The sequence below is a fragment of the Drosophila sechellia genome, chromosome 2R (genome assembly GCF_004382195.2).
Source record: "Drosophila sechellia strain sech25 chromosome 2R, ASM438219v1, whole genome shotgun sequence".
Taxonomy (NCBI): domain Eukaryota; kingdom Metazoa; phylum Arthropoda; class Insecta; order Diptera; family Drosophilidae; genus Drosophila; species Drosophila sechellia.
In genome coordinates, this window is record NC_045950.1 from 6,556,711 (window position 1) to 6,577,334 (window position 20,624).

The 20,624-nt window shown below is 41.0% G+C and overlaps 7 protein-coding genes and 2 long non-coding RNA genes across 20 annotated transcripts in view; 3 read left to right on the top strand and 6 right to left on the bottom strand.

The window, feature by feature from the left end:
• Positions 1 to 20,624, bottom strand: part of LOC6608495 (potassium channel subfamily T member 2) — a 100,237-nt gene that overhangs the window by 21,388 nt on the left and 58,225 nt on the right. For 2 of the 11 annotated variants that reach the window (XM_032716694.1, XM_032716693.1), the window contains exon 1: positions 13,978 to 14,222. The exons of 8 other annotated variants lie outside the window; for them this stretch is intronic. In XM_032716694.1, coding sequence (XP_032572585.1) covers positions 13,978 to 14,207 — 230 coding nt within the window. In that variant the 5' untranslated portion in view covers positions 14,208 to 14,222. Of the gene's footprint in view, positions 1 to 205; positions 361 to 13,977; positions 14,223 to 20,624 lie in introns of those variants that run through there. One more of the 11 variants, XM_032716696.1, reaches the window with a different exon arrangement.
• Positions 7,894 to 8,576, bottom strand: LOC116800643. Its single transcript, XR_004361527.1, has 3 exons — positions 8,344 to 8,576; positions 8,129 to 8,277; positions 7,894 to 8,072 (listed from the first exon to the last, which is right to left on the bottom strand). It is a non-coding gene; the product is annotated as an uncharacterized LOC116800643 (long non-coding RNA).
• On the bottom strand, positions 8,796 to 9,542 carry LOC116800644. Its single transcript, XR_004361528.1, has 2 exons — positions 9,282 to 9,542; positions 8,796 to 9,229 (listed from the first exon to the last, which is right to left on the bottom strand). It is a non-coding gene; the product is annotated as an uncharacterized LOC116800644 (long non-coding RNA).
• LOC6608496 (beta-mannosyltransferase 4) lies at positions 9,765 to 10,410 on the top strand. Its single transcript, XM_002033194.2, has one exon. The coding sequence runs from the start codon at positions 9,929 to 9,931 to the stop codon at positions 10,316 to 10,318; it is 390 nt and encodes a 129-aa protein (XP_002033230.1). The 5' UTR covers positions 9,765 to 9,928; the 3' UTR covers positions 10,319 to 10,410.
• Positions 11,164 to 12,148, bottom strand: LOC116800642. Its single transcript, XM_032716712.1, has 2 exons — positions 11,943 to 12,148; positions 11,164 to 11,730 (listed from the first exon to the last, which is right to left on the bottom strand). Exon 1 carries the CDS (start codon positions 12,126 to 12,128, stop codon positions 12,006 to 12,008), a length of 123 nt encoding a protein of 40 aa, XP_032572603.1. The 5' UTR covers positions 12,129 to 12,148; the 3' UTR covers positions 11,164 to 11,730; positions 11,943 to 12,005.
• Positions 11,164 to 12,267, bottom strand: LOC6608497. Of its 2 annotated transcripts, none has more exons than XM_032716710.1 (2): positions 11,943 to 12,267; positions 11,164 to 11,730 (listed from the first exon to the last, which is right to left on the bottom strand). In XM_032716710.1, the coding sequence occupies exon 2, from the start codon at positions 11,672 to 11,674 to the stop codon at positions 11,480 to 11,482; it is 195 nt and encodes a 64-aa protein (XP_032572601.1). In that variant the 5' UTR covers positions 11,675 to 11,730; positions 11,943 to 12,267; the 3' UTR covers positions 11,164 to 11,479. The 2 variants fall into 2 exon arrangements, with proteins under 2 accessions (XP_032572601.1, XP_032572602.1); XM_032716711.1 differs by having other exon boundaries at positions 11,164 to 11,881; positions 11,943 to 12,265.
• On the bottom strand, positions 12,605 to 13,254 carry LOC116800641. The gene is made up of 2 exons (XM_032716709.1): positions 12,924 to 13,254; positions 12,605 to 12,812 (listed from the first exon to the last, which is right to left on the bottom strand). The coding sequence occupies exons 1-2, from the start codon at positions 13,120 to 13,122 to the stop codon at positions 12,733 to 12,735; spliced, it is 279 nt and encodes a 92-aa protein (XP_032572600.1). The 5' UTR covers positions 13,123 to 13,254; the 3' UTR covers positions 12,605 to 12,732.
• LOC116800639 lies at positions 16,375 to 17,126 on the top strand. Its single transcript, XM_032716706.1, has 2 exons — positions 16,375 to 16,485; positions 16,538 to 17,126. The coding sequence occupies exons 1-2, from the start codon at positions 16,413 to 16,415 to the stop codon at positions 16,924 to 16,926; spliced, it is 462 nt and encodes a 153-aa protein (XP_032572597.1). The 5' UTR covers positions 16,375 to 16,412; the 3' UTR covers positions 16,927 to 17,126.
• LOC6608499 lies at positions 18,394 to 19,699 on the top strand. The gene is made up of 2 exons (XM_002033197.2): positions 18,394 to 19,320; positions 19,473 to 19,699. Exons 1-2 carry the CDS (start codon positions 18,394 to 18,396, stop codon positions 19,629 to 19,631), a joined length of 1,086 nt encoding a protein of 361 aa, XP_002033233.1. The 3' UTR covers positions 19,632 to 19,699.

Genomic DNA, 20,624 nt, shown 5'->3' on the forward strand with positions numbered 1-20,624 from the left:
AATATATAAATATAACATTTTAAAATATCCCTGCATATTTCTGCCAGTGTTAGCTTTTAGTTGAGAGCTTATTTGATTATGAATCGACGCCTTGTCACTGCTTTGACCTGTTAATGGCCCAAATCGAATTCCGAATTGAGTTAGGAGAAACGCGGCGCATACTAGATTTCGAGGACCACGCGGCGTATACGCGATGTCGGCTTACCTGGGTATTCGATCATAGGAGTCCCACGAGGAGAGACAATTGTAGGACGAATTGCGACTGTTGCCCGCCATGTTGCATAATAGATGATCCATTGGCTCGAATGACCGCGGCTCGAAGCACTTTAGGTAATTTCACGTTTCGATCACTTTGTGAAATTGCATTGCATTTTCGAGCTCTGGATGGTTGTACTGATATGTATGGGTGGTCTATTCTAGTTTGGATCCTTTAGGAATATCACACTTGTTTAATTCCAGCACTTCTGGCCAACTTCAACTTTAATCAAAATTGATTGCCCTGGTCGGGCAATTAATTTTACTGTTTGAACACGCAATTGAGGACAGAACGCATGTACGGATCACACGCTGGCACACACTTATTTATAGCTTGTTTAACATGATTTTTTGTTGCCCGCCATCTGGGTGTTGTTGCGTCCGCCCATTATGTGTTCTTTGGCCATTTAATAAATTTATTGCCCTAACGGCCGTAGCCTTGAAAAGCAATGGCACCCGCGGAAACGAATGAGCATGATATGGCAAGCATTGTGCCCTCATTTTGTCATTAAGCCCGGCTTTTACACTTTTTATTATTTGACATGGTCTTACTACTTTCTGCCTACATTATTTTCCACTTCCCCTTTTTCAGTTTACGCAATTAATTAAAATGCATGAATTGACTGGAACTCCCCAATTGTTGAGCCCGGAATTCAATTGAAAATTTATACATTATTTAAGGTGCTCTGCGGTATTCAATGCTTTTATTCATTTTGATTGCTTTTTAATTGCGAATTCATGTTCACTGCGGGAGGGGAAATTCGCTTAAGTCTCGTTACGGATGTTGAACAACACGTTCAGTGTGAGTGATTTGAGGACTCCATCGGTGTGGCCCAAAGGAGTCAATAAAATTTGTCGCCTTTAACTTTCGCTGACAGACACAAAGCCAAATCATCAGACGTGACTTGAAAAGTCTGCTAAGTGACACATTGACAAATGACAGGACCAAGTGCCGTCTGTCCTGAATCTAAAGGACAATTTGCGGTTTCCATTCTGCTTGATAAATTTCTCTTCCTTAAAGCGTTTGCATCACGGCCCATTGCTATTTGTAATTTAAATAACCCCAGGTCTATTCCTAAACCATCTGCCACCTCGGTTTATGGCTGTCGCTGTGCGCGGACTTCAATTAAAAAATCTCAGCGAAATCTCAGCTAAAAATCTGAAAGATATACTCGTTCCTTTCTTGGATGTTTTTGCTGCGAACTTTGAACTTTTACTGTCTGCACTTTCCGTCTTACCACTGATGGCGCTTATCGATTCACTACTTCTACTCTCGAATGCATTTATTCTTTTATTCATCCTGTCTCCAAATGCAATTTGCATGGCAATGGCTCAGCGTGAATTATTTAGGCATTCGAAGTGATTAATCGAAGTGCTTTCTTGGGAAATCTTGTGCGTGCCGTCTGTCTGTCGCAGATCAAGCATACGCCCTGTTCGCGCTAAGTATCCGCTGGTAATGCTTGTGTGATGTGATGTGGCGCTTTTTCGTGGTCCCTGCAATTACGGTAATTGGCCTGTCCCGCGGCAAACACCTTTTTATGGGCTTCAGTTCAAGGCCCGAGCGATGTGGGTCCCAGGGGGACAAGTAACCCAATTCCTGGGTTTAAAGAGTTCGAAACAATGCACAGAAATATCACCTCAACTATATAATTTAGGGCAGCCCGAAAATATTATTCAGTTACCAAATTTCGGGCTTGTAAGCGTACCATGACGCCTACGGTGAGTATACAACCTCCAAATTAAATGGCTCTTAAATTAAAATTAGGTAAAATCGAATCGAACAAGAGGGAATAATTTATTCATTTATGATCCACTTTCCGGGCTGTGCCTGTTGTTTTCCCCATCAAGGAAGTACTGCGAGTGTTCCACCTCGAGTTTATTTTGGTTCCCGCATGAGGGTTAATTTTAAAACAAGCCCCGTGACGACGGCACTCCGTCTGCCCGCCTGTCTCACAGCTCATTAGGTTTATCGATTGCCCGGATTGGAGCAGACTGCTGAATCCCAATATCCTTGACGGCAGACAGAGGGAAACCATAAAGTTCCGTTGGAGCAGTCAAAGGCGTGTGTGTTGCCTAAATGTATGCAAACATTTGCATTAACACTCGGCACACGAATTGGATGCCAGTCCTTCGAGGACCAGGAGCGTTGAACTGGCAGCTCACAAACAAATCAATTTGGCTGCACAAAATTTAAATAATTTCGCTGAGCAGCGCTTTTGTTTCATTGTCCAGACAGTTTGGCTTTGTTTCGCTGGCGCTGTTGGCATTTGCATACCGAAAATATCTTTATTCATTTTGGTGAGCCAAGCGAATAGAAATTGGTAAACCGGTGACCTTTGCCCGCTGCTCCTACGGAAGTCCAAAGACGTCACAGTTCATGAACTCTTTCGGTGGACTTTTCGAGCATCCCAGCCCCTTCTACTTCCCCGCTCATTGCTTTTTATGCCCATTCTGCTGGCAGTTTATGTCCTGGCTTTATGTGCAGCATAATAAACTTGATGTCTGAATCGCTTAAATTGAGTGAAGGTCGCCTTTTAATGGTCCTGTATCTTGATTGCGCACAAAACCCCAGAAATATGATGGGATCAAATGTATCCCGCTCGCTCCTAATGCTGCACATTCCATCGGCCTGGAAGTGCAAATGGCTTTGATGTGTTCCCAGCAGCTGCTCACTGGAGCAGACCCAACTTGCACTCGCATTTCGCCAAATTAGCCTTTCAAATCATTGGAGCCATCTTAAACATATTGCTGTTTCCCACGCGATCGAGCCATTCTCGACTTACTTATAAACAGGCTCTTTTTAGAAAGGGATATATTCGCATATGAATGTGTTCTATTTTTGAAATAACAAGAAAGGGATTGAAGTTTTAAGATAGAAGAAACATTCAATTTATTCTTTAGTTCGCTGGAAAGTAACATTGCTCTAATCTCTATCTTTTCTCTTCGAATCTTCGATTTTGAAGTGTACTATTTGTTATTTGTTCAATAAACTGCCATGGTTTTGCTCTATTTCCCACAACTTGTTGAACACTACTTTAGTTGCTCCTTTTGCCGTTTTTTCCCATTGCGTGTGCTTTCCCGATTCGAGTGAAAGTTGACACGCGCCAACAAAGCGCGGGGAAAGTGAAAGCAGGGGAAAGTGAAAGCGGGGGAAAGTGATGGAGACAGGGCGAAGGATACGAAAAGGAGGCGGGGGCGGCAGGACTTGGAGCAGCAGACAGCGGCACGCCTTGGCTGTCGGCCAACAAAAATGCGCAACAGTTTAAAAAGTAGGCGTCAACCAGCGGGGCACGTCATGTCGGAACAGAAAGGACAACAATGTGGAAGGAATAGGAAAGGACGAGGAAGGAAGTGGAGCTATGAAGACGGGCAGACAAACTGTTGCTTCTTTCCCCTTTCGGCTTAGCATATTTAATCGTGCGGAAGCAATCGATTGCCGCAAAATGGGTGGCAATTTACTCCTAATGACGTCATTACGTGCAACAAGCGAACAACAAAGCCGTCCAACGGCCGCAGGACATTGCTTGCCACAAAGAAAGGCTAATGTCTGCACCGGCATGCCGTTCATAAATCAATGCTCTAAACTTGGCAAAAACCGCACGCGACCCTTTCTCGGTCAGCGAAGGCCAGCAGCACTACACAGAGAGAAAATATCGGAAGAAACTATCATTGCAAAATGTTAACTATATTAAATAATAAATTTGAATCAATAAATTATTCATATTCAAAATAAACATACAGCAAGTTTACATCCAAAAGTCAAACTCATCAGCTAAAAGTAATTTATAAGGATAAACATAAAAAGAAATATTTTGTATCCAATTCTTCATTAAAAATGTTTTTCAAATCTTAAGTTAACCTAACCTTGTTAGGTTAAGAAATTGATTCCCAAAGTAAAGGGTTTTTTTCTCCCAGTGCAGCAGCAGCGGCGCAAAAAACTTGAGTAGGCAGAACGAATTTATCACTTGGCCAGCTTAATGGCTCTTGCGCCGAACAAAAGCGTATTACAAAGCGTTTAGCATGTTGTTTTTCCACTCCCCGTTTAAATATTTCACTTGATCTCTCTTTTGTGGTCGGTCGGTGCGTGAGTGTGGTTGTTAGTGTGAGTGTGTTGATGGCCCGGCCAAAGGAATAAAAGAAAAGCGCATTAAATGAAACGGGGGCCAAAGGTGAAGTCCTGCGGCCTACTATAAGTGAGTCCTGATGAGCTACTACAAAATGAAGTCATAGGTACAGGAACTCGGAAGTGAAGCAGTACAGGGAACTACATAAGCAATTTATCAAACTCGAAATTACTTTTTCGAAAGTATTTGAATAAGTCGAGCCATCAAAGATATCCATATCAGAGATGAAGTTAATCAATGTTGAATGCAAGTGGGTCTGAATCAAAAGGGGACTGACTGTATGTAGGTAATTAAATCGTTTCTTAAAGATCTTGAAATACATTTTCAATTAGTGTCCCTTTATAATGGAAAACGACTTTCACCTTTCGCCCAAATTGACTTCTGTTTACCAACAGCTCCCATTCCCCTTTCCCTTTGTGTTTTCTTTTGCCATTCCTCCCAACCTTCAGCCAATTTCTTGGCCAAATGTATGCAAATAGAAATGTCGCACATATTTCATAATTTTCATATTCTTCGTGCCGAAAAGCAATTTGCATTTGCGTTTTTTGTTGTTCTTGCTGTTCGTGAACAAATTGGTTGCCATTTCTGTTTATCATACATGGAAATTCACAGGGCGAGCGTACGAAATGGGAATTATGGGCCAAATTAGCTTATTTGACATTTGAATGTGCAAATATTTGGAAAAGTGCGAAACACAAGTCGCTACGCATTTTTCATGCCCGACTGCAATCGTTTCTGGATTCGATGGGGCTTTAAGATTGTGCGGTTCCCGTTGAGTGGGTATTTCGTTTATCTGCAGCTGTCAGTTAATTTCCGTTCAAGTAGCCATTAAAACAATCATGACGTCGCTTAGTCTCACCAATTCACCCACTCATAGATACACACACACACACACACACAGAGAGCGACAGAATCGGCATTTTATGGACTGCCATTAACAGCCTGTTGTCGCAGCAGCCATTTAATAATAATAAAATGGTAAAATACTCAGAACGGCAGAAATCCATGCGAATAACTTGATTACACGGCAAACCAGACAGACGGAGACTTGTCAACACTACGGAGGCAGCTAATTAAAGTCATCTTCTCAGGCTTCTCGGCCCATTGACTGATGTGGCCGCCCCGCCCCCCGTTTCGATTACTAATATCGAATCCAATTAATCTTCCCCATTTGACTTAGTTTAGCGCACAACATGTGGCGCGTGTCAAGTCATCATAAATGTTTTCGACTTGCGGAAAGTTTGGCGAAAACTTTCTGCTGCCAAGTCAATTTGTTGGGAAGACTTCTGGCTGAATTGCCGCAAATTTTCAGTGACATCCAAATTCCATATTCCATAATCCCCATCAGCCAGGACCTGTTTAGCTGGAGCATTAACTTGGCTAATTGCAGAAGTGGCTGTCTTAAAACTGAGTAATTTGCTTAAGGGATTTTTAAACAAGCATTTCTGCTTTGTTAAATTAGATTATATTCTTCACTTTAGGGTTGTAAACTTTTACTTTTTTGTTTAATATTTAAATGGTTCAAAATATTTATTTTGTGAATTACAAAAGAATTTAATCTTTTGCTTCTTTTAAACCATCATCATGGATACAGATTTTTATAGCAACGTTGTATTGCTTTTTTTTTTTTTTTGGTATCTTTTAGTAATTAATAACAATTTTCTCTCCACTCATTTGAATATTTAAAGATTTTGTATTAAATCACACTACTTTTATAGTTCGACGTGTATTCTAAATATGTAATTAATGCAGGGAAGCTGTATACTTTAATAATTCGAAAATTTCCTCTGTTTCACTGCCTATTTATCACTTATATCGAAAACAAAAACCAAATAAAATTAAATTCTATTTTGCACAATATTTGGTTTGAAATTCGAAGGGATAAGCGTTTTCGAGCGTTTAGTTTTGAAAATATCTCGCGGTTGGAGCGTTAGAACGGCTGTTTTAGTTACGCTCGCCTCGGCGCTGTGATAAGAACTGAAGTCCTGCCGAGGACCTTGCTCGGCGAAAGGAAGTGGCGCAGGCTCGGAAAGCGAAACGGAAATGCGGGAACTCACCACAGTGGTGGGTTGCGAGGGCGCCAAACAGCTGGGATGCCGGCAACCTTTATTGTTTACGTTTTCCCAAATGAGAGAGACATTTTCGTACAAGATGAGAGCAGGGAAAAGCTTGAAGAGAACGGGGAAAGCGTTTAAGGCCAAAGCTTTCCATTAACAGTAGCTTAGCTTTGGACTGCTCAATCGAAATTCTAAATCGCTCTGTTAGCCGGGAAAACTGCATAAATTAGTGCCGACATGTAAACCAAAAATTCAATTAAAACTTTTTAGTGACAAATTAGCATTAGGAATGCTAAGAAAATGTATTGGGAAGATGTAACAAATATAGGAGCGAACCAATCAGTGAAAGTGACGAAGGGTGCCTTTCCCCAATTCGAAGGCCAGGTGAGATTCCATGAGCAGCTTACCTGTTGGGCTGGCTTATAAATCCAAGTCCCGAGCCGCACGGTTAAGCAATTTAACCTATGAGTGGTAGGGGCAGGGCACCCACATCCTGGCAGGGGCATCAATCATTCTGGAAGGCAAGCGTTTCATTTGGTAGGCGAGTCAATCTTGTGAGCGCCACCTTAACCAATTACCTAACCGCAGATGAAAAACCGGGGGGAAATCGTGGGAAAAGGGGACCGGGCTGAGTTCAACCTTTGTTTGCTACCCAGATAAGTCTTGCCACAAACATCCCGGCCTAAGTTATGCAGAGCGACGCACTCGAGCCTAACCGTACTGGAAATGGATCTGGAGTGTTGTTGCCGAGTTCATAAAATATTTATTTATGCGGATGCTGCGGCTCGATCTGGGGGCCCAGGAACTGATTGAAATGGCGAACGAGTTCATTTGTGTGTCAGGAGGTCATCTGTCTTCTCATTTGTTAAACGTTTTGTGCGGCTGACGACGCAGAACACATATACATATGTATAACCCTGGATTTGCGCAATAATCAATCATAATGAATGGCCAGGTGGAGGTGGTCAAAGGGATAGCGAGCCACCCCGCCCCCACATAAAATGGCAAATTGGTTGTCCTTAAAGTTTGCTCTAACTCCCACCATCGTGGCCCCAAAAGATTGAGCAAGTGGAAAGTTTTCTCCTTTTCTTTAAGTTGGCAAACTTTTACCCAACTCAGATCCTGACGTATGTATTTATTGCCGCTGCTTTTGTTTTTTCAGCCATTAAAAGGAAAGGTGGGAAAAATTTTCACAAAGTCATAAATGCGTTCAACTTGGCTTAAATCCCCAGCGACTATGTACTGAAAACTGTGAAAAGGATTTTATCCGCAAATTTGTTATATTGAGAACACATTTAAATAATTTTCCGTGTTACTAAAAATACAGACAAGTTAACCAGTATAGTACATTTCCGATGGTTTACTTACGAATCAATATAAAATGTTTTTTGTCTAAGGGTTAATTACCTGGAACAGAGAAAAGAAGCTGCAATTAGGTTTAGTAAACAACAATACAGTATGATTGTGGCAGATTTCTTTATTCCAAATTCATTTTAAATATAGTTCTCGGGGCATCCGATAAAGGTCTTAATTTATTCGTCGATTCCTCTTATTCAGGGTTCACAACGGCGGCATACGAACATGCCAAAAACCATGCCCATCCCAAAGCATATTACATAGGACATGATTGTGTTTACTAAAGAAGGGAATTTGAATATCACAAGGGAACGAATGGAATTTACAGAGACTTACGCGGGTATTCTTGGCGATGAGGAAACCGACGATTCCACCAACGACGAATGTTATAAACCGCTGCATATTTTAATGAAACTTGAATTCCCGAGATATTAACGGAAAATTTGTCTTATTTAAGAGCATACAAAACGTACACTTCGTTCTGACTGTAGATGGGAAACTGATTACTTTAATTTGAAACACATTTTTATAATAGAAAAAGCCAAGCGTACTTGATTCTAATGTATACAGCTTAATAATTTAGCTGGAAGAATTTTGTAAGGCGGTTGGTTCCTATGTATTCTGCGATATAAGATATCCCACAACGCAGCCTATAATAAAGATTAAAATCCACTCCATTTCCGTCGATTACTTTAATTTTAGTTGTTAAAACGGCCTAAATAGCTCAAAACGAATATGTTAAAAGTTGACTTTACCAGAAAAGCCAACTTATTTGATTCCTATCAACTTAATAATGTTTAGCTTAGCAATCAATACTTATTTACGTACGAAAATATTGATTACATCAGACCATTATTAACTTAAGGTTCATTGAGAAAATCAATCCCAAATCCAGTCCCTTTTATGCCTGCTACAGCACTCACCTTGCTGCCTTCTACAGCACTAGCTGTACTGCTTCAAATCTTCAATTCTCAAGCACAAATAGTGAAATATAATAAATACGAAAGTTTCAATTTTATTTATTGTCCATTTTAATATATGCAATGTTCCTCATAAATGATGTAATTTATAATTTGGTTTTTGGGGGCTTTGGGCCTAGCACTTTCGGCAGCTCATCATTCCGATAATCACGCCCAAGGCAAAGGAGATAACGTGGGTCATTTTGCTTTTTTCTTAGGTTTCGGAAGTAAGAAAATGTTTTTAAGCGCTTGATACCAAATGTTATCTTTCCAATCAAAATCCAGTCCAGTCGGGATTTTGAATTTCAGGATGGCATAAGATTTCAGGTGAACTACCCAAAGATGTCTTGACTTTTCTCAGGTATTCTTGGCAACGACGTATCCCACCAAACAGCCAGCTATAAATGTGAGTACCCAATCTACATCCATTTTATGGAACGAAAGTAGTGGGTTTGGAACTTGTAAAGCTTAATATAAACTAAAATTGAGTGTTTTAAAAAAGCCTACCACAAATGCATAGGAGCTCTTACCTTTTTCTAATTGTGCTTGCCTATCAAATACCCCACAATACAGCCTACAATAAAAGTGATGAACCACGAGTTATCCATAATTATCAGCCCTAAAGTATCAGTAATTTCTGTTTGGTCTTTCTAAAAAAAATTGATATTTTTGAATTTTGTACTTTAAAGCGACAATACTATCAATGAAGTAGAGACTGAGGAGTTTGATTTTAATTTTAGAAAAATGCCTTTTATATAAAGTTTTGTTTTTGGCTTTGTTTTTCAGATGTATTAAAAAAAAAGGACTGTGACTGTAACCTAGGCATGATAAAAATAACAGTTAATGAATTATTTCATTTCAGCTTATTTACATATGAAGAAGAAAGGAATAGTTTAAATAAAGATCCATTTTGAAAGGATCGTGGTCGAGGCAATATACTGGTTGGCTTCTTCAAGTAATCTTAAGCTGTAGGCATAACGAGTATTAGGTTTTATCAAGTAGTGTTCGAAATAAACGTCAAATACTTAACTCACATCCAAAGGCAACACAGGCCCCACTATTCTAAATTTCCCATTCGGCTAACATCATTTTTCTGATTTTTTTTTTGGCGTAAAATTAACACGTTATTAGAGGGACCCTGTGATTGCGCGGACATCTAATCCAAAATCCTTTGAAGATGTGCGACAAGCCTGCCTGCCCCCCGCCCCCGCGATGCTGTCCTCCGCCACCGCCTCCCTGTCGTCCGCCGCCCACCTTGTGGCAGAAGTTGAACTGCGTTCCGTGCAACCGATTTGCGTTCTTCGTGATCGGGGCGGGCATCGGATTATTCTGGGACCATATGAAGAAGGAGGCCAAGAAGGCGGCCGAGGAGGCCGCGAAGTCTCCCAAGGAGAAGGAAAAGGAGGCCAAGGAGCGCGAGAAGAAGCAAAAAGAGAAGGAGAAGGCCGAAAAGGAGAAGGCGGAGAAAGAGAAGAAAGAGAAGGAGAAGAAGGAGAAGGAGAAGAAGGACAAGGAGAAGAAGGAGAAGGAGGCCAAGAGCAAGGAGAAGGGCAAGGAGGGCAAGTAACGACAATAGACCCCCAAACGGAGATGTCAAGGAGCAGGATGTGTTCCCCCAAAATTCTCATCGAAACCATATCGTTTCTACACTTCGAAAATTTCAAGTGTATTATATGGCATACATAACGATTACTATTGGTCAGTCCTTTGCCGCGTTGATGGAAGGCTTCTTTATTTACAATCTAGTGTCCACCCTTATAATTCCAGATCAAGTAACAAGATCGGATGGGATATTTAACTGGAGAGAAGAAATGTCTGCGAAATTTGGATAACCAACCATATCAGGCTTAAAAATTATACATCACCCGAAAATTTAAATTTACATTTTGGGTTCCTGATAATGATTTTGCGATATGATGATCTATGTTCTTACCGCTAAGGCTTTCTAATACGTTGGTATTCTATTAAAAATTGTACAATGAATACACACCAAATGTATTTCCCCCCGCAAGGACCCAAAATTAGTAAATTTATCCGAAGTTATTCAACAAATAATTATGGAAATATTTATGGTTGGCCATAAAGCCATTTTTAAGTGTAATAAGCACTTAGTTCTCGGTAAATTCGAAGTTCATTTTTATAACTCCTTACTCAGTAAAAGGTTATAGATTCGTTGAAATGTATGTAACAGATAGAAGAAAGCGTTTCCGACCATATAAAGTATATATATTCTTGATCAGGATCAATAGACGAGTCGATCTGGAAACTCGTATTAGACGGTGCTCTACAAATTTTGTTACATGACCGTCAATGAAATAATCAAAACAAGCATTTAGGATTTATGCCTAATGATTACATCTTAATCCATTTGCTCCCAAAGATTCTAATGAGCCCATATTAATAACACAAGTCTTGTACAGCACCAATTTTATAGCATTTTCAACAGAGGAATATAGAATAATAGAGAATAGATCAATCGAATAAACCTGTTTTAAATGTAGCAGTTAATTGTTCGATTGACAAATTGCTCCTTAGATAAATTTATCGACTGAGAAATTTCCTCTCCATTCCATTCATCGGCGGACAAACTTATCGAATGGCATTTTGTCTTCCCTGGCTAACGCTGCAAGCGGATGGGTTACTTCATGGGTGATGAGTCCAGGTTCACTTGGCTAGTGCCAGGCTTGGATGATTGCTAATACCGCCGGGCATGGCCGATCGGTCAGTCCTACTTCTTGGCCTTGCCTTCGTCCTTCTTTTTGCCGCCCGACTTGTCGTCCTTGTTGCGCACGAAGAGCACGCCCAGTCCCACCCCGATGACGAAGAACAGGACGCGGTTGCACGGTGTACAGTTGAGCCTGGCAAGGAGCGACGGCATCGGCCGGCACACCCTGCGGACCTCGGTACGCTTACAACAGGGCATGGCTGCAAAAGCTCGACAGGATTTGCCTCAATTTAGACCGAAACTGGAGTCGCTGTCTGATGGATGTTAAATTAAAAACAAACACGGTATAAATTTTGTGTACGTCGAAAGTCTGATATACTGATTGCAAAGCCAAATAAATACTGAGCTATGTCTGAGCTGCCGCGTTGACAGAACGTTGAACTGGCTCGAAGTTTTCCAACTCGACTACTAGATCAAAGACATTATCTTACGGCTTATGGCTCATTTTCGCACAATGGATACGCACCTAAGAAGATCGAATTGGTTTCTGCCAGTCTTGCGAGTGTAGAAAGAAGCTGTGGGGGTCGGTCTACTTCTTCTTATCCTTGCCCTTCTCCTTGGGCTTTTCGTCCTCGGAAAAGGTCTTACCGTACCACAAACCCACTAGGACGCCCGCAAAAACCGCAGACAATCGCTCGCACATCAAATGCATGTTGGTGTTGCTAGATGATAACCAAAGGAAGACGTGGGTGTCCTCAGAAAAACTGATGATTTTTTAAATTTCAACAATTTTGAGTTTTTCCAGATTCATGGAAGTCTACTGCTGTGGCCAAAACGGATAACTGAAAAGTGTCGGCACGAAGTTTCAAAGCCCATTAACCCAAATCTCACAGCCTGCTTTGAAGCACTTTCTACACAATATAAATTATTGGGTTTGGCGCACACTTAATTAACCGAACGATTTCAAAGGACAATTTAATTAGCTGGGATTACGTGTGTCCCTGGGCTGTGAAAATGCGAAATTAGAGTACCATTACACCACCTCGGTGGGCAACTTTTATCGAAATCGCTGCGTACTTTTGTCGCATGCAGCACTGTTCGAAATTCAAATCAGTTGGGGGCACAACTAAAAAATAAAAGAAATCCCAATTTACTCAGCGAGCCGTTTAAGCCAAAATTAAAGATATCTTTTTAAGATGATACAATACGCATTTTCGTATATTTATTTAAATGCAAAATCGTTAACATCTCCTTCAGAGCATGTAATAATAAAATCATATAAACATAGCTCTTTCGGAAGCGTTATCAGCGGCCATTTACTTCGCACCTTTCCTTTTTGAGCCAATTGCATCGTCGACGTTTGAGTTTTGATCGTGTCTAGTACGTTTTGGACTAACTAGAGGAGAAATTCGTTTAAGAGGACTTGCACATACGTATCGTATTGTATCGTCTAAATGGTGTGATTTTTTCCACCCTCTTTAGCTATTTTCTTATCCCTATTCCTTGCCTTTCTCCTTGCCCTTGTTCTGGCCATCATCCTTCCCCTTTTCCTTCTCTTTTCCCTTATCCGCGCTTTTGGCCTTGTCCTTGGCCTTATCTTTGTCGCCTACATCCGAGGGGTTTTCACAGGGGAAGTTCTGGGCGTACCAAACGCCGACCATGGCACCAGCCGTCAGGGCGGAGAGTCTGTCGCAAAGCATCCGCATCTTTGGGAATAAAAATCTAGCTAATCGGGGTATAAAATTTACAAATTTTGTAAAGCTAAAATTTTAAAATTTTGATATGTAACAAGTTCTGATAGGCTGAAATAGAATGGATGGAATAGCAAAGCCTGCCTGAAATGGTCAAAAGCCTTTATAAATTGGCCAACTTAATAACCAGGAAATAATCTGCAGAATAAATGAAAGTTTTTAGATGGCCAGAGTAAAATGCATTTTCAGCTATTGCATGTTCGTTGTCAGTCTTTCTTGACATAACCACATTTTTTCAAAGTGAGTTGAAAAATCCCATTTGGCTTATTTACACCAGAGCCGAACCAAACCACACAAGCCGTAGAGTCCCCAAGTTTCTGGAGCTAGTTCGCTGTCACTCAGCGGCAGATAAAACCGAATGGGTGAGGTAAGCCATGAAATCCTTTATTGCCCCTCTTGTGAAAATAAGTATTTTACCACCAATTGAAAACTTGTTCTTTTCTCAATCTCTTTTCCTTTTACTAACAGGACTCAGAGAAGCTTTTTAAAGCATGGTAAATATTGAATCTGTATAACAACTCGCTGAGTTGACATTCTACATTGTATCTACAGGAACAATAAAAAGCATTTATACATTTAAAAATAAAATAGTTAGTCATTATTAATGACAACCATTTATTCAGAGTATAGGGTTATTTTAAAGGTCTGAACCAAAATTTTCACCATATTATCCAATAGTTCTTTAAGATTAATTGTTTATAAATTATCATGTATATTAACATTTTATTGAAGTTCAAGTTGAACATAACTCGTTAGCACCTGGAGATCGTAGAACTCAACCATCGAAGCCACTCCTTCGACTCCACTCACCTGGGGATCTGGAGAGCGATCTCGTCCAGACTGTCCGACGGGCTCATGGGCGTGCGCTCGAAGAGGCGCGAGGGGGCCAAAGTCAGGTGGCCGGTGGAGTCACTGACACACTTGAACACCTTGGCCCCCCTCCGCTGGCGCTGCTGCTGACGCTGCTGCTCCACGCGCTTCTTGCGCTTGTTCTCCTCGGCGCGCTGCAGGTTATGCAATCGAAAGAAGAACATTGACATTCTGCGGGTGGTGGTGGGTTGGTTTTGTTTTGTGGGTGGGTGGCGGATGTTATGACGAGTTGATTGCAGAAATAATTTCAATTGCAGTTCCAATGGTTCGTTATTTGTTTTTGGGTTGATTTTCCGTTGAATTTCGCCGCGTCATTGTGCACAATGTTTCGATTATTTTTGTTGAGGGAGTTTTAATTGTTTTCATGTTTTTCACAAATAGTTTTATTAATTTTGTAAGGCATTTCGCATTGTTTGCAGGTCGATTTCAGTTTTTATTGGCATCGAAAGCATGAGTTATTTTGAAGCGTATGGTAAAAGCACAGCGAATTTACAGATACAATATATGAATTGATTTTATAAAAGTGTTCTGTGGTGTGTGTTTATGTTAGGGAGCTTTCTGCACTTCATACAACATAGTATTTACAGAAATTATAAATTATTAACAAGGCATTATAAATAAATAATAGTAAGCTCTTGGTGATTTCAAAAGCAGAAAAGAGTGCCACAGTACATAAACAACATATGTATATATCAAAATCATATTTAGCTTAGGCTGGTTCAAAAGCCAAGGGAAACAAATTAATAATAATGATTCACTCGGCACTCAAACAGCTTAAGAAATAGCAGCACATTTAATCACAGCAAACCCGAGATTAAAAAGGCAAACTAATGGCAAAACTAAATCAAATAGAGAGCCATACGCTCGAGGGCGCAAACCAACTTCCGCAGTATCAATCAAATTTAAAGTGAAATGGAATTTTGAACAAAAAATGTGAAAAACTTCCCAACTGACTGAAGGCAGCAACAAAGTGGGAACTGTGTCCGCAAACGGAGGACCATGGCTTGAAAGCTGAAATACTCCTTCCATTCCGGAAATTGAAATATGAACCGCATTCTGGACGGCTTGTCCATGTCCCTTCCAAAATGCCGTCCAATGTCCTTGGGAAAAAGGCAGGAAATGGCGGAAGTTCTGTGGGTAAGTCCCGATTTCCATGGATCTTAGGTCTGCAGCTCTCATTACTTTGATATTCCTTATGCACGAATCCGAAGTCAAGTTTTGCTGGCAAATTGATTGATTGATCGGCTGCAATCAGCTCGTATCGCGAATACATATTTGCCGGCAATGAACCAATTCTCTTGTCATCAGCTCGAGATTTCCGTTCAATTAGCAGGCGAGTTGCCTCCTTAACGAGCCTGGAGGAGTGGGAACCTCTCGCTTGTGTCAAAATAAATTAATCGAAATTTGCATAAATTTGTTTTGGTCTGAATACAGTGTCGCGTCGTCTGCCCCAATACTCCAAACACTCTAAGTGATTGCGTACCCGAAACTTAATTATAAAAGCCAGCGAAAAATGAGAGAGCGTTGGAGGTGGCGATGAACTGGAATAAGGACGAACCCTCCGCATCATCATTAGCTGGTCTTCGTGGACCACTCAATTTGGTTAATTGCATCGGGAAATATTAAAAAGTATCTCCTCCAAAATGACAATGGGATTAACAAATGAAAAGCGAAAGTAAGTTCCTCGGCATAAGGACTGTCAGAAGGTTGTCATCATCAGAAGGATGTGTACAGAATGAACCAACTATTAGAAATAACATTAATAGTTTATAGTTAAAGATATTTGCCGAACAAGTCATAAAAATCAACTTTAGGCTAGCCTTTACTTGAATAGATGCTTTTAAGTACTCAGATAGATTTTTTTAAGTGCATATATATACAGCTAACCTATTGGGCTCTTTCTTTAAAAAGTAATTTAAAGCAGCAAATATTTGAATGTTCGACCAGCTGCACATGTAATACTAAAAATTTATTTCACTTCAAAATGACGGCCATCCAAGGCAATTTGTGAATGGGGAAGGCATGGGGATGAACAAAGAAAAAGCGAAGTAAGTTCCTCCCCATAAATGAGTGTTCATTCATCATTAGAGCGTTTTGTATGAGAATGGCCTTATTAGAACTAATGGAGTTTAACACTGCCCATTTAGCTCATGGCACATGGCACTGTAATTAAACTGAAGTCCAACCATAACTCTTCAGCAGTAAGTTTCAAATGTTTTAAAGAAAAACAAACTCTGTGTTTTATAGGCCGAATTGTGTTCTTTATGGAAGCTAACTAACTATTTGCCACACTTGAGAAACCGTGTTATTAAAAAGCTAGACCAATTGCAATTTTACAGGCATTATAAAATCATCCCAGTGTTCTTGAGTTAGCTATGAGAAATACAGCAGGTGTGTTTTTGTTTCTAACTTTTTTAATTATTGTGCGATCCCTCAAAAAGGATCCAGGTGAGTTCCGCTTTTTCGGTGGTTTAAGGTTATACTTTTCCCCCAATTTCAGGTGTAAACTACTGCACCTTGGGCGTGGTGCTAATAAAGCATCGAATGATGTGCTCACCGCTGCGCTCACTTTGGGTCCTTAGAAAAGATAAATGTGTAGAGGCTCTTCATTGTATGGATGGATATTCGAAAAAAGAGTGCCGAGATAATTGCCTTAAACAGCCAAAGAAAAAGAAGAAAGTCAAATTGAGTACGCCCACAAAACCCCAAATAAAAACGAAAGAAATTCAAAAAACCATAGCCAGTTGTGCAACAACAGAGGTGGAAATTAAAACAACTACTGAGCATTATGAGACACCTGGAGAAGAATTTGCACCATCTACCAGAGAAACTAGGAGACCTAAACGCACTCGAAGAACGAGACAGTTTGCCATTAAACAGATATGTTAACAAAGATAATTAACAAATGAACCAAATTATTATAACCACAAGGGAAAAACTATAGGAAGGGTAAAACAAATTGATATCCTTCTGCTCCATATTTGTTTAATGCATATTTAATACCTACTAATAACTAAAAGCCATTTTTGCGTTAAGCCTATAATTGGTTATTTCCCTTTCATTGAAGAAGAGCCTCCTAATTGGGATTATTTATGAAGCGTTTTAGTGTATCCCATAAGCTCTTCGAAATTAGCAAATCATTTAAATAACATAAAATCCCTATCAGCTCGAGGACAGCCCTCAGTTTTTCTCCCCCAAAAATAATTTTCACGTCCGTGGGAATATCGCCCTAAAAAAAAGTGAAGGGCAAAGGCGAACAACATACGATATTTTCGCAAAGGAGAACAATACCGATGGAGGAACCGAAACAACCGAAGGGAAAGCAATAATCATTAGGCCAACAAAGGCCTCTCCCTCACCGAGGGATTGAGGTTGGCCAGGCTGGCTGTCCTATCGGGTTGAGTGCGTTGTCAAGCGCTGACCAGGCTAAAAAAGATGAAAAAAGGAAGAGCAGGGGCTTTCGCAGGGGCAAAATGCCAAAATAAACTCTTGTCGCTGGTGAAATTTGGAACGGTGGTGGCTTAGGTGGCTTACGTTCTCCCAACCACAAAAGCGAATATTTTCCAGCTCAGCACGCGTTTAGGCGCTGGTGCGTGCCTTTAGTCCTGGACACCATTAGCCTGGTGAGTGGGAGGTGCACTTGTGTATGAGAAACGGCCAAGGAAGGACCCACAGACTGATGCCAGACAGGATACAATCTTTTCACGGTCTTTGGCACGGCCTGACTTGCCCCAACGCAGGGATACGTAATAAAAATGTAGACAATTTTTACGACACTGTCCGAACAACACAAGTGGACATTCCGCTTTTATTTCTTCATTAAAAACCAGTATTGATTGCCCAGCAGGAGGTCGTGGAGGCGGAGCATCCGAGGAGTGCCCCCAAGGACCTTTTTATATCCATACTTTTATTATAGTTTGCCACACAAAAGGTCTTTGTCAGTGGCGTTATTGGGCTTTCACGGGCTCCGCCACCCTGTATTTGATGTATCCATATTGAAAACCATATCTGTCGTTGCCCTTTCATCTTTTGTATGCCATAGCAAAAGGTATTTCCAATTCGACTGTCGTTTTGTCGCCCGACACAAGTGCATATTTAAAGCAACACAATTTTGATTGAAGTGAACAGCATTTTCTGCATAAACCATGACTTTGATGTCACGTAATTGATTACCCATGTCCTGCCAAATGACCGATAATGTGGGAGCAATTTTTCAACGCCGACAAACAACTCCCCGATGACCCTTTTATCGCTCCCCTAGTGATGAATGACCAAACTATATATACTGGCCTAATTGGCATGACCCAAAGGCCTATAAAATAGGCCGTGAAACAAATGCAGCTTGCAGTTTTCAGGATGGGCGTAACCAGCTCGCAATTGTGCAGTTTGCTTACAAAGTTTACGGCGCTCAATGGACTAAACACCTACTATTTCGATCCCAAGACGAATGCGTTCAGGGGCTCCTGGAAGCTCAAGATATACTGCGTTATCCATCATGCCCTCTGTGTGCTGGCTCTGGCACACATGTCTTATAGCAACCCTAGTAATATGCGAGTGAGTGTGACTGTTCTGACAATTGGTGGCACCATTGCCTGCTGTGTGAAGTCCTGCTGGGAAAAGGCGCAGGGCATTCGAAAATTGGCCCGCGGACTTGTCAAAATGGAGCAGAAGTATTTCGCTGGCAGACCCAGCGGGCTGCTCTTGAAGTTACGATACTACATGAAAATTACGTTTGGTTCGATAAGCCTGCTGCGTATCCATTTGATCCAACCGATCTACATGAGGCGACTGCTACCCTCGCAGTTTTATCTAAATGTGGGAGCGTATTGGCTACTCTACAACATGCTTTTGGCCGCTGTGCTGGGCTTCTACTTTCTGCTGTGGGAAATGTGTCGCATTCAAAAGCTTATAAATGATCAAATGACGCTAATTTTGGCCAGGTCAGGCCAGAGAAATCGCCTGGCAAAAATGCAGCATTGCCTAAGACTCTACTCCAAACTTCTACTGCTTTGTGACCAGTTCAATGGTCAGCTTGGACATGTTGCGATTTGGGTTTTGGCCTGCAAGAGCTTGTTCCAGATCACCTATGGCTACGAAATATACCAGATGGTGGCTGCCCCAAAGTCAATTGATTTGAGTACGTCCATGAGAGTGTTTGTAATCTTCAGCTACATTCTGGATGCCATGAACCTATTCGTTGGAACAGACATTTCCGAGCTGTTCAGTACTTTCAGAGCGGACTCTCGACGCATTTTGAGGGAGACAAGTCGCTTTGATCGTTTGGTGAGTAACTAGTCTTCTAAATTAATGCCACCAAAGGATATGGTACCGAAGTCTCAACTGAAATTAAAATCATCTACTGATAAAGCTTGCTTCCAACTAAGCTCATTCTTGATTAGAGCTCTCTAAACTTCCCCTTTGAACTCCGATTGCAGCTCTCCATGTTCGCCTTGAAGTTGGCCCTCCATCCCCAGCGGGTCGTCTTACTCAACGTGTTTACCTTTGACCGAAAGCTGACTCTAACGCTGCTGGCCAAGTCGACGTTGTACACAATATGCTGGCTGCAAAGCGACTACAACAAACTCAAGGCGTAGACCCCATTCAAGGCATATCCTGGGCACCCAAGAGTTTATTATCCCACGCACTCGAGTTTGCCTGGACTGCGGGCACAAAGCAAAAGCCAAGGCACATGCACAACTTAAAGAAATACAAACATTTACATACACATATGTTCTCAGCAACTATATAATGGAAAAATCAACGACAATGCATCCAAATCCAAAGCCACGAGCCTGAGGTAATGTGCACGATGACTATTGGTTTGATGATGATGACGATGATGATGAGGTGAATTGGCTAAGTTGCACAATGGTTTATAAAAGAAGTGGGAATGGTAAAAGCTATTCGAATTACAAATACCCATCGCTAATCTGAAATTTGATTGATTTTTCCTACATTTTTAGTAAATATTAGAATGCAATTTAATTCAGAATGATCATGTGCCTTTTCAATTTCAAAAGAAGTCGTATGTTGCATAATTGGGTTACAGGACTTGGTAAGCACACATACGACTGTTAAATGTTGTTTTGAAAATATTTAATTAAAATATAAATGTTGTATAAAGCTGTTTCCTGCTTTGGACAAAGTCTGCGTTTCAGTAGGAAGCTATTTACCCATTGCAGCGTATTTTTCTCGACATCCTGCGACAACAAAGGACTCTGTTCCTTACTTTGTGACCGTGTACTGCTTTCATGTCATTGTGCATGTGTTGCCAAAGAGTGAGCATTTTAATTTGATTTGCCATGAATGAAAGCCAACGGAAGGTGCGGTGTGAAAATTGTCGAGCAAATAAAAGTGAGAATCGAAAACGGGAATGGATGCTGAGGAGCGGGAAAATCAAAGGATAAACAAAACTTACATGTGGAAACCAATTAGGTAACTTGTAGTTACGAATGCTAGTTAAACGGCTGCAGTTGTGGTTATTATTGTTATCACTGTTGTCGTTGCTGCTGCCACTGGGCATTTGCTCTAAGTTGCTGCTGCTCATCTTGCGGAAGGAGAGGCACTCTCGCAGGATGGCCAGTATG

What these genes read in the sequence shown, in the direction of transcription:
- LOC6608496 (XM_002033194.2), top strand. Translation starts at nt 9,929, where the DNA reads ATGTGCGACAAGCCTGCCTGCCCCCCGCCCCCGCGATGCTGTCCTCCG.
- LOC116800639 (XM_032716706.1), top strand. Translation starts at nt 16,413, where the DNA reads ATGAGAAATACAGCAGGTGTGTTTTTGTTTCTAACTTTTTTAATTATT. An exon ending in ATCCCTCAAAAAGGATCCAG is followed by an intron (nt 16,486 to 16,537) that starts GTGAGTTCCGCT and finishes CCCCAATTTCAG; the next exon opens with GTGTAAACTACTGCACCTTG.
- LOC116800641 (XM_032716709.1), bottom strand. Translation starts at nt 13,122, where the DNA reads ATGCGGATGCTTTGCGACAGACTCTCCGCCCTGACGGCTGGTGCCATG. An exon ending in GAACAAGGGCAAGGAGAAAG is followed by an intron (nt 12,813 to 12,923) that starts GCAAGGAATAGG and finishes TTTCTCCTCTAG; the next exon opens with TTAGTCCAAAACGTACTAGA.
- LOC6608499 (XM_002033197.2), top strand. Translation starts at nt 18,394, where the DNA reads ATGGGCGTAACCAGCTCGCAATTGTGCAGTTTGCTTACAAAGTTTACG. An exon ending in CAAGTCGCTTTGATCGTTTG is followed by an intron (nt 19,321 to 19,472) that starts GTGAGTAACTAG and finishes CTCCGATTGCAG; the next exon opens with CTCTCCATGTTCGCCTTGAA.
- LOC6608497 (XM_032716710.1), bottom strand. Translation starts at nt 11,674, where the DNA reads ATGCCCTGTTGTAAGCGTACCGAGGTCCGCAGGGTGTGCCGGCCGATG.
- LOC116800642 (XM_032716712.1), bottom strand. Translation starts at nt 12,128, where the DNA reads ATGCATTTGATGTGCGAGCGATTGTCTGCGGTTTTTGCGGGCGTCCTA.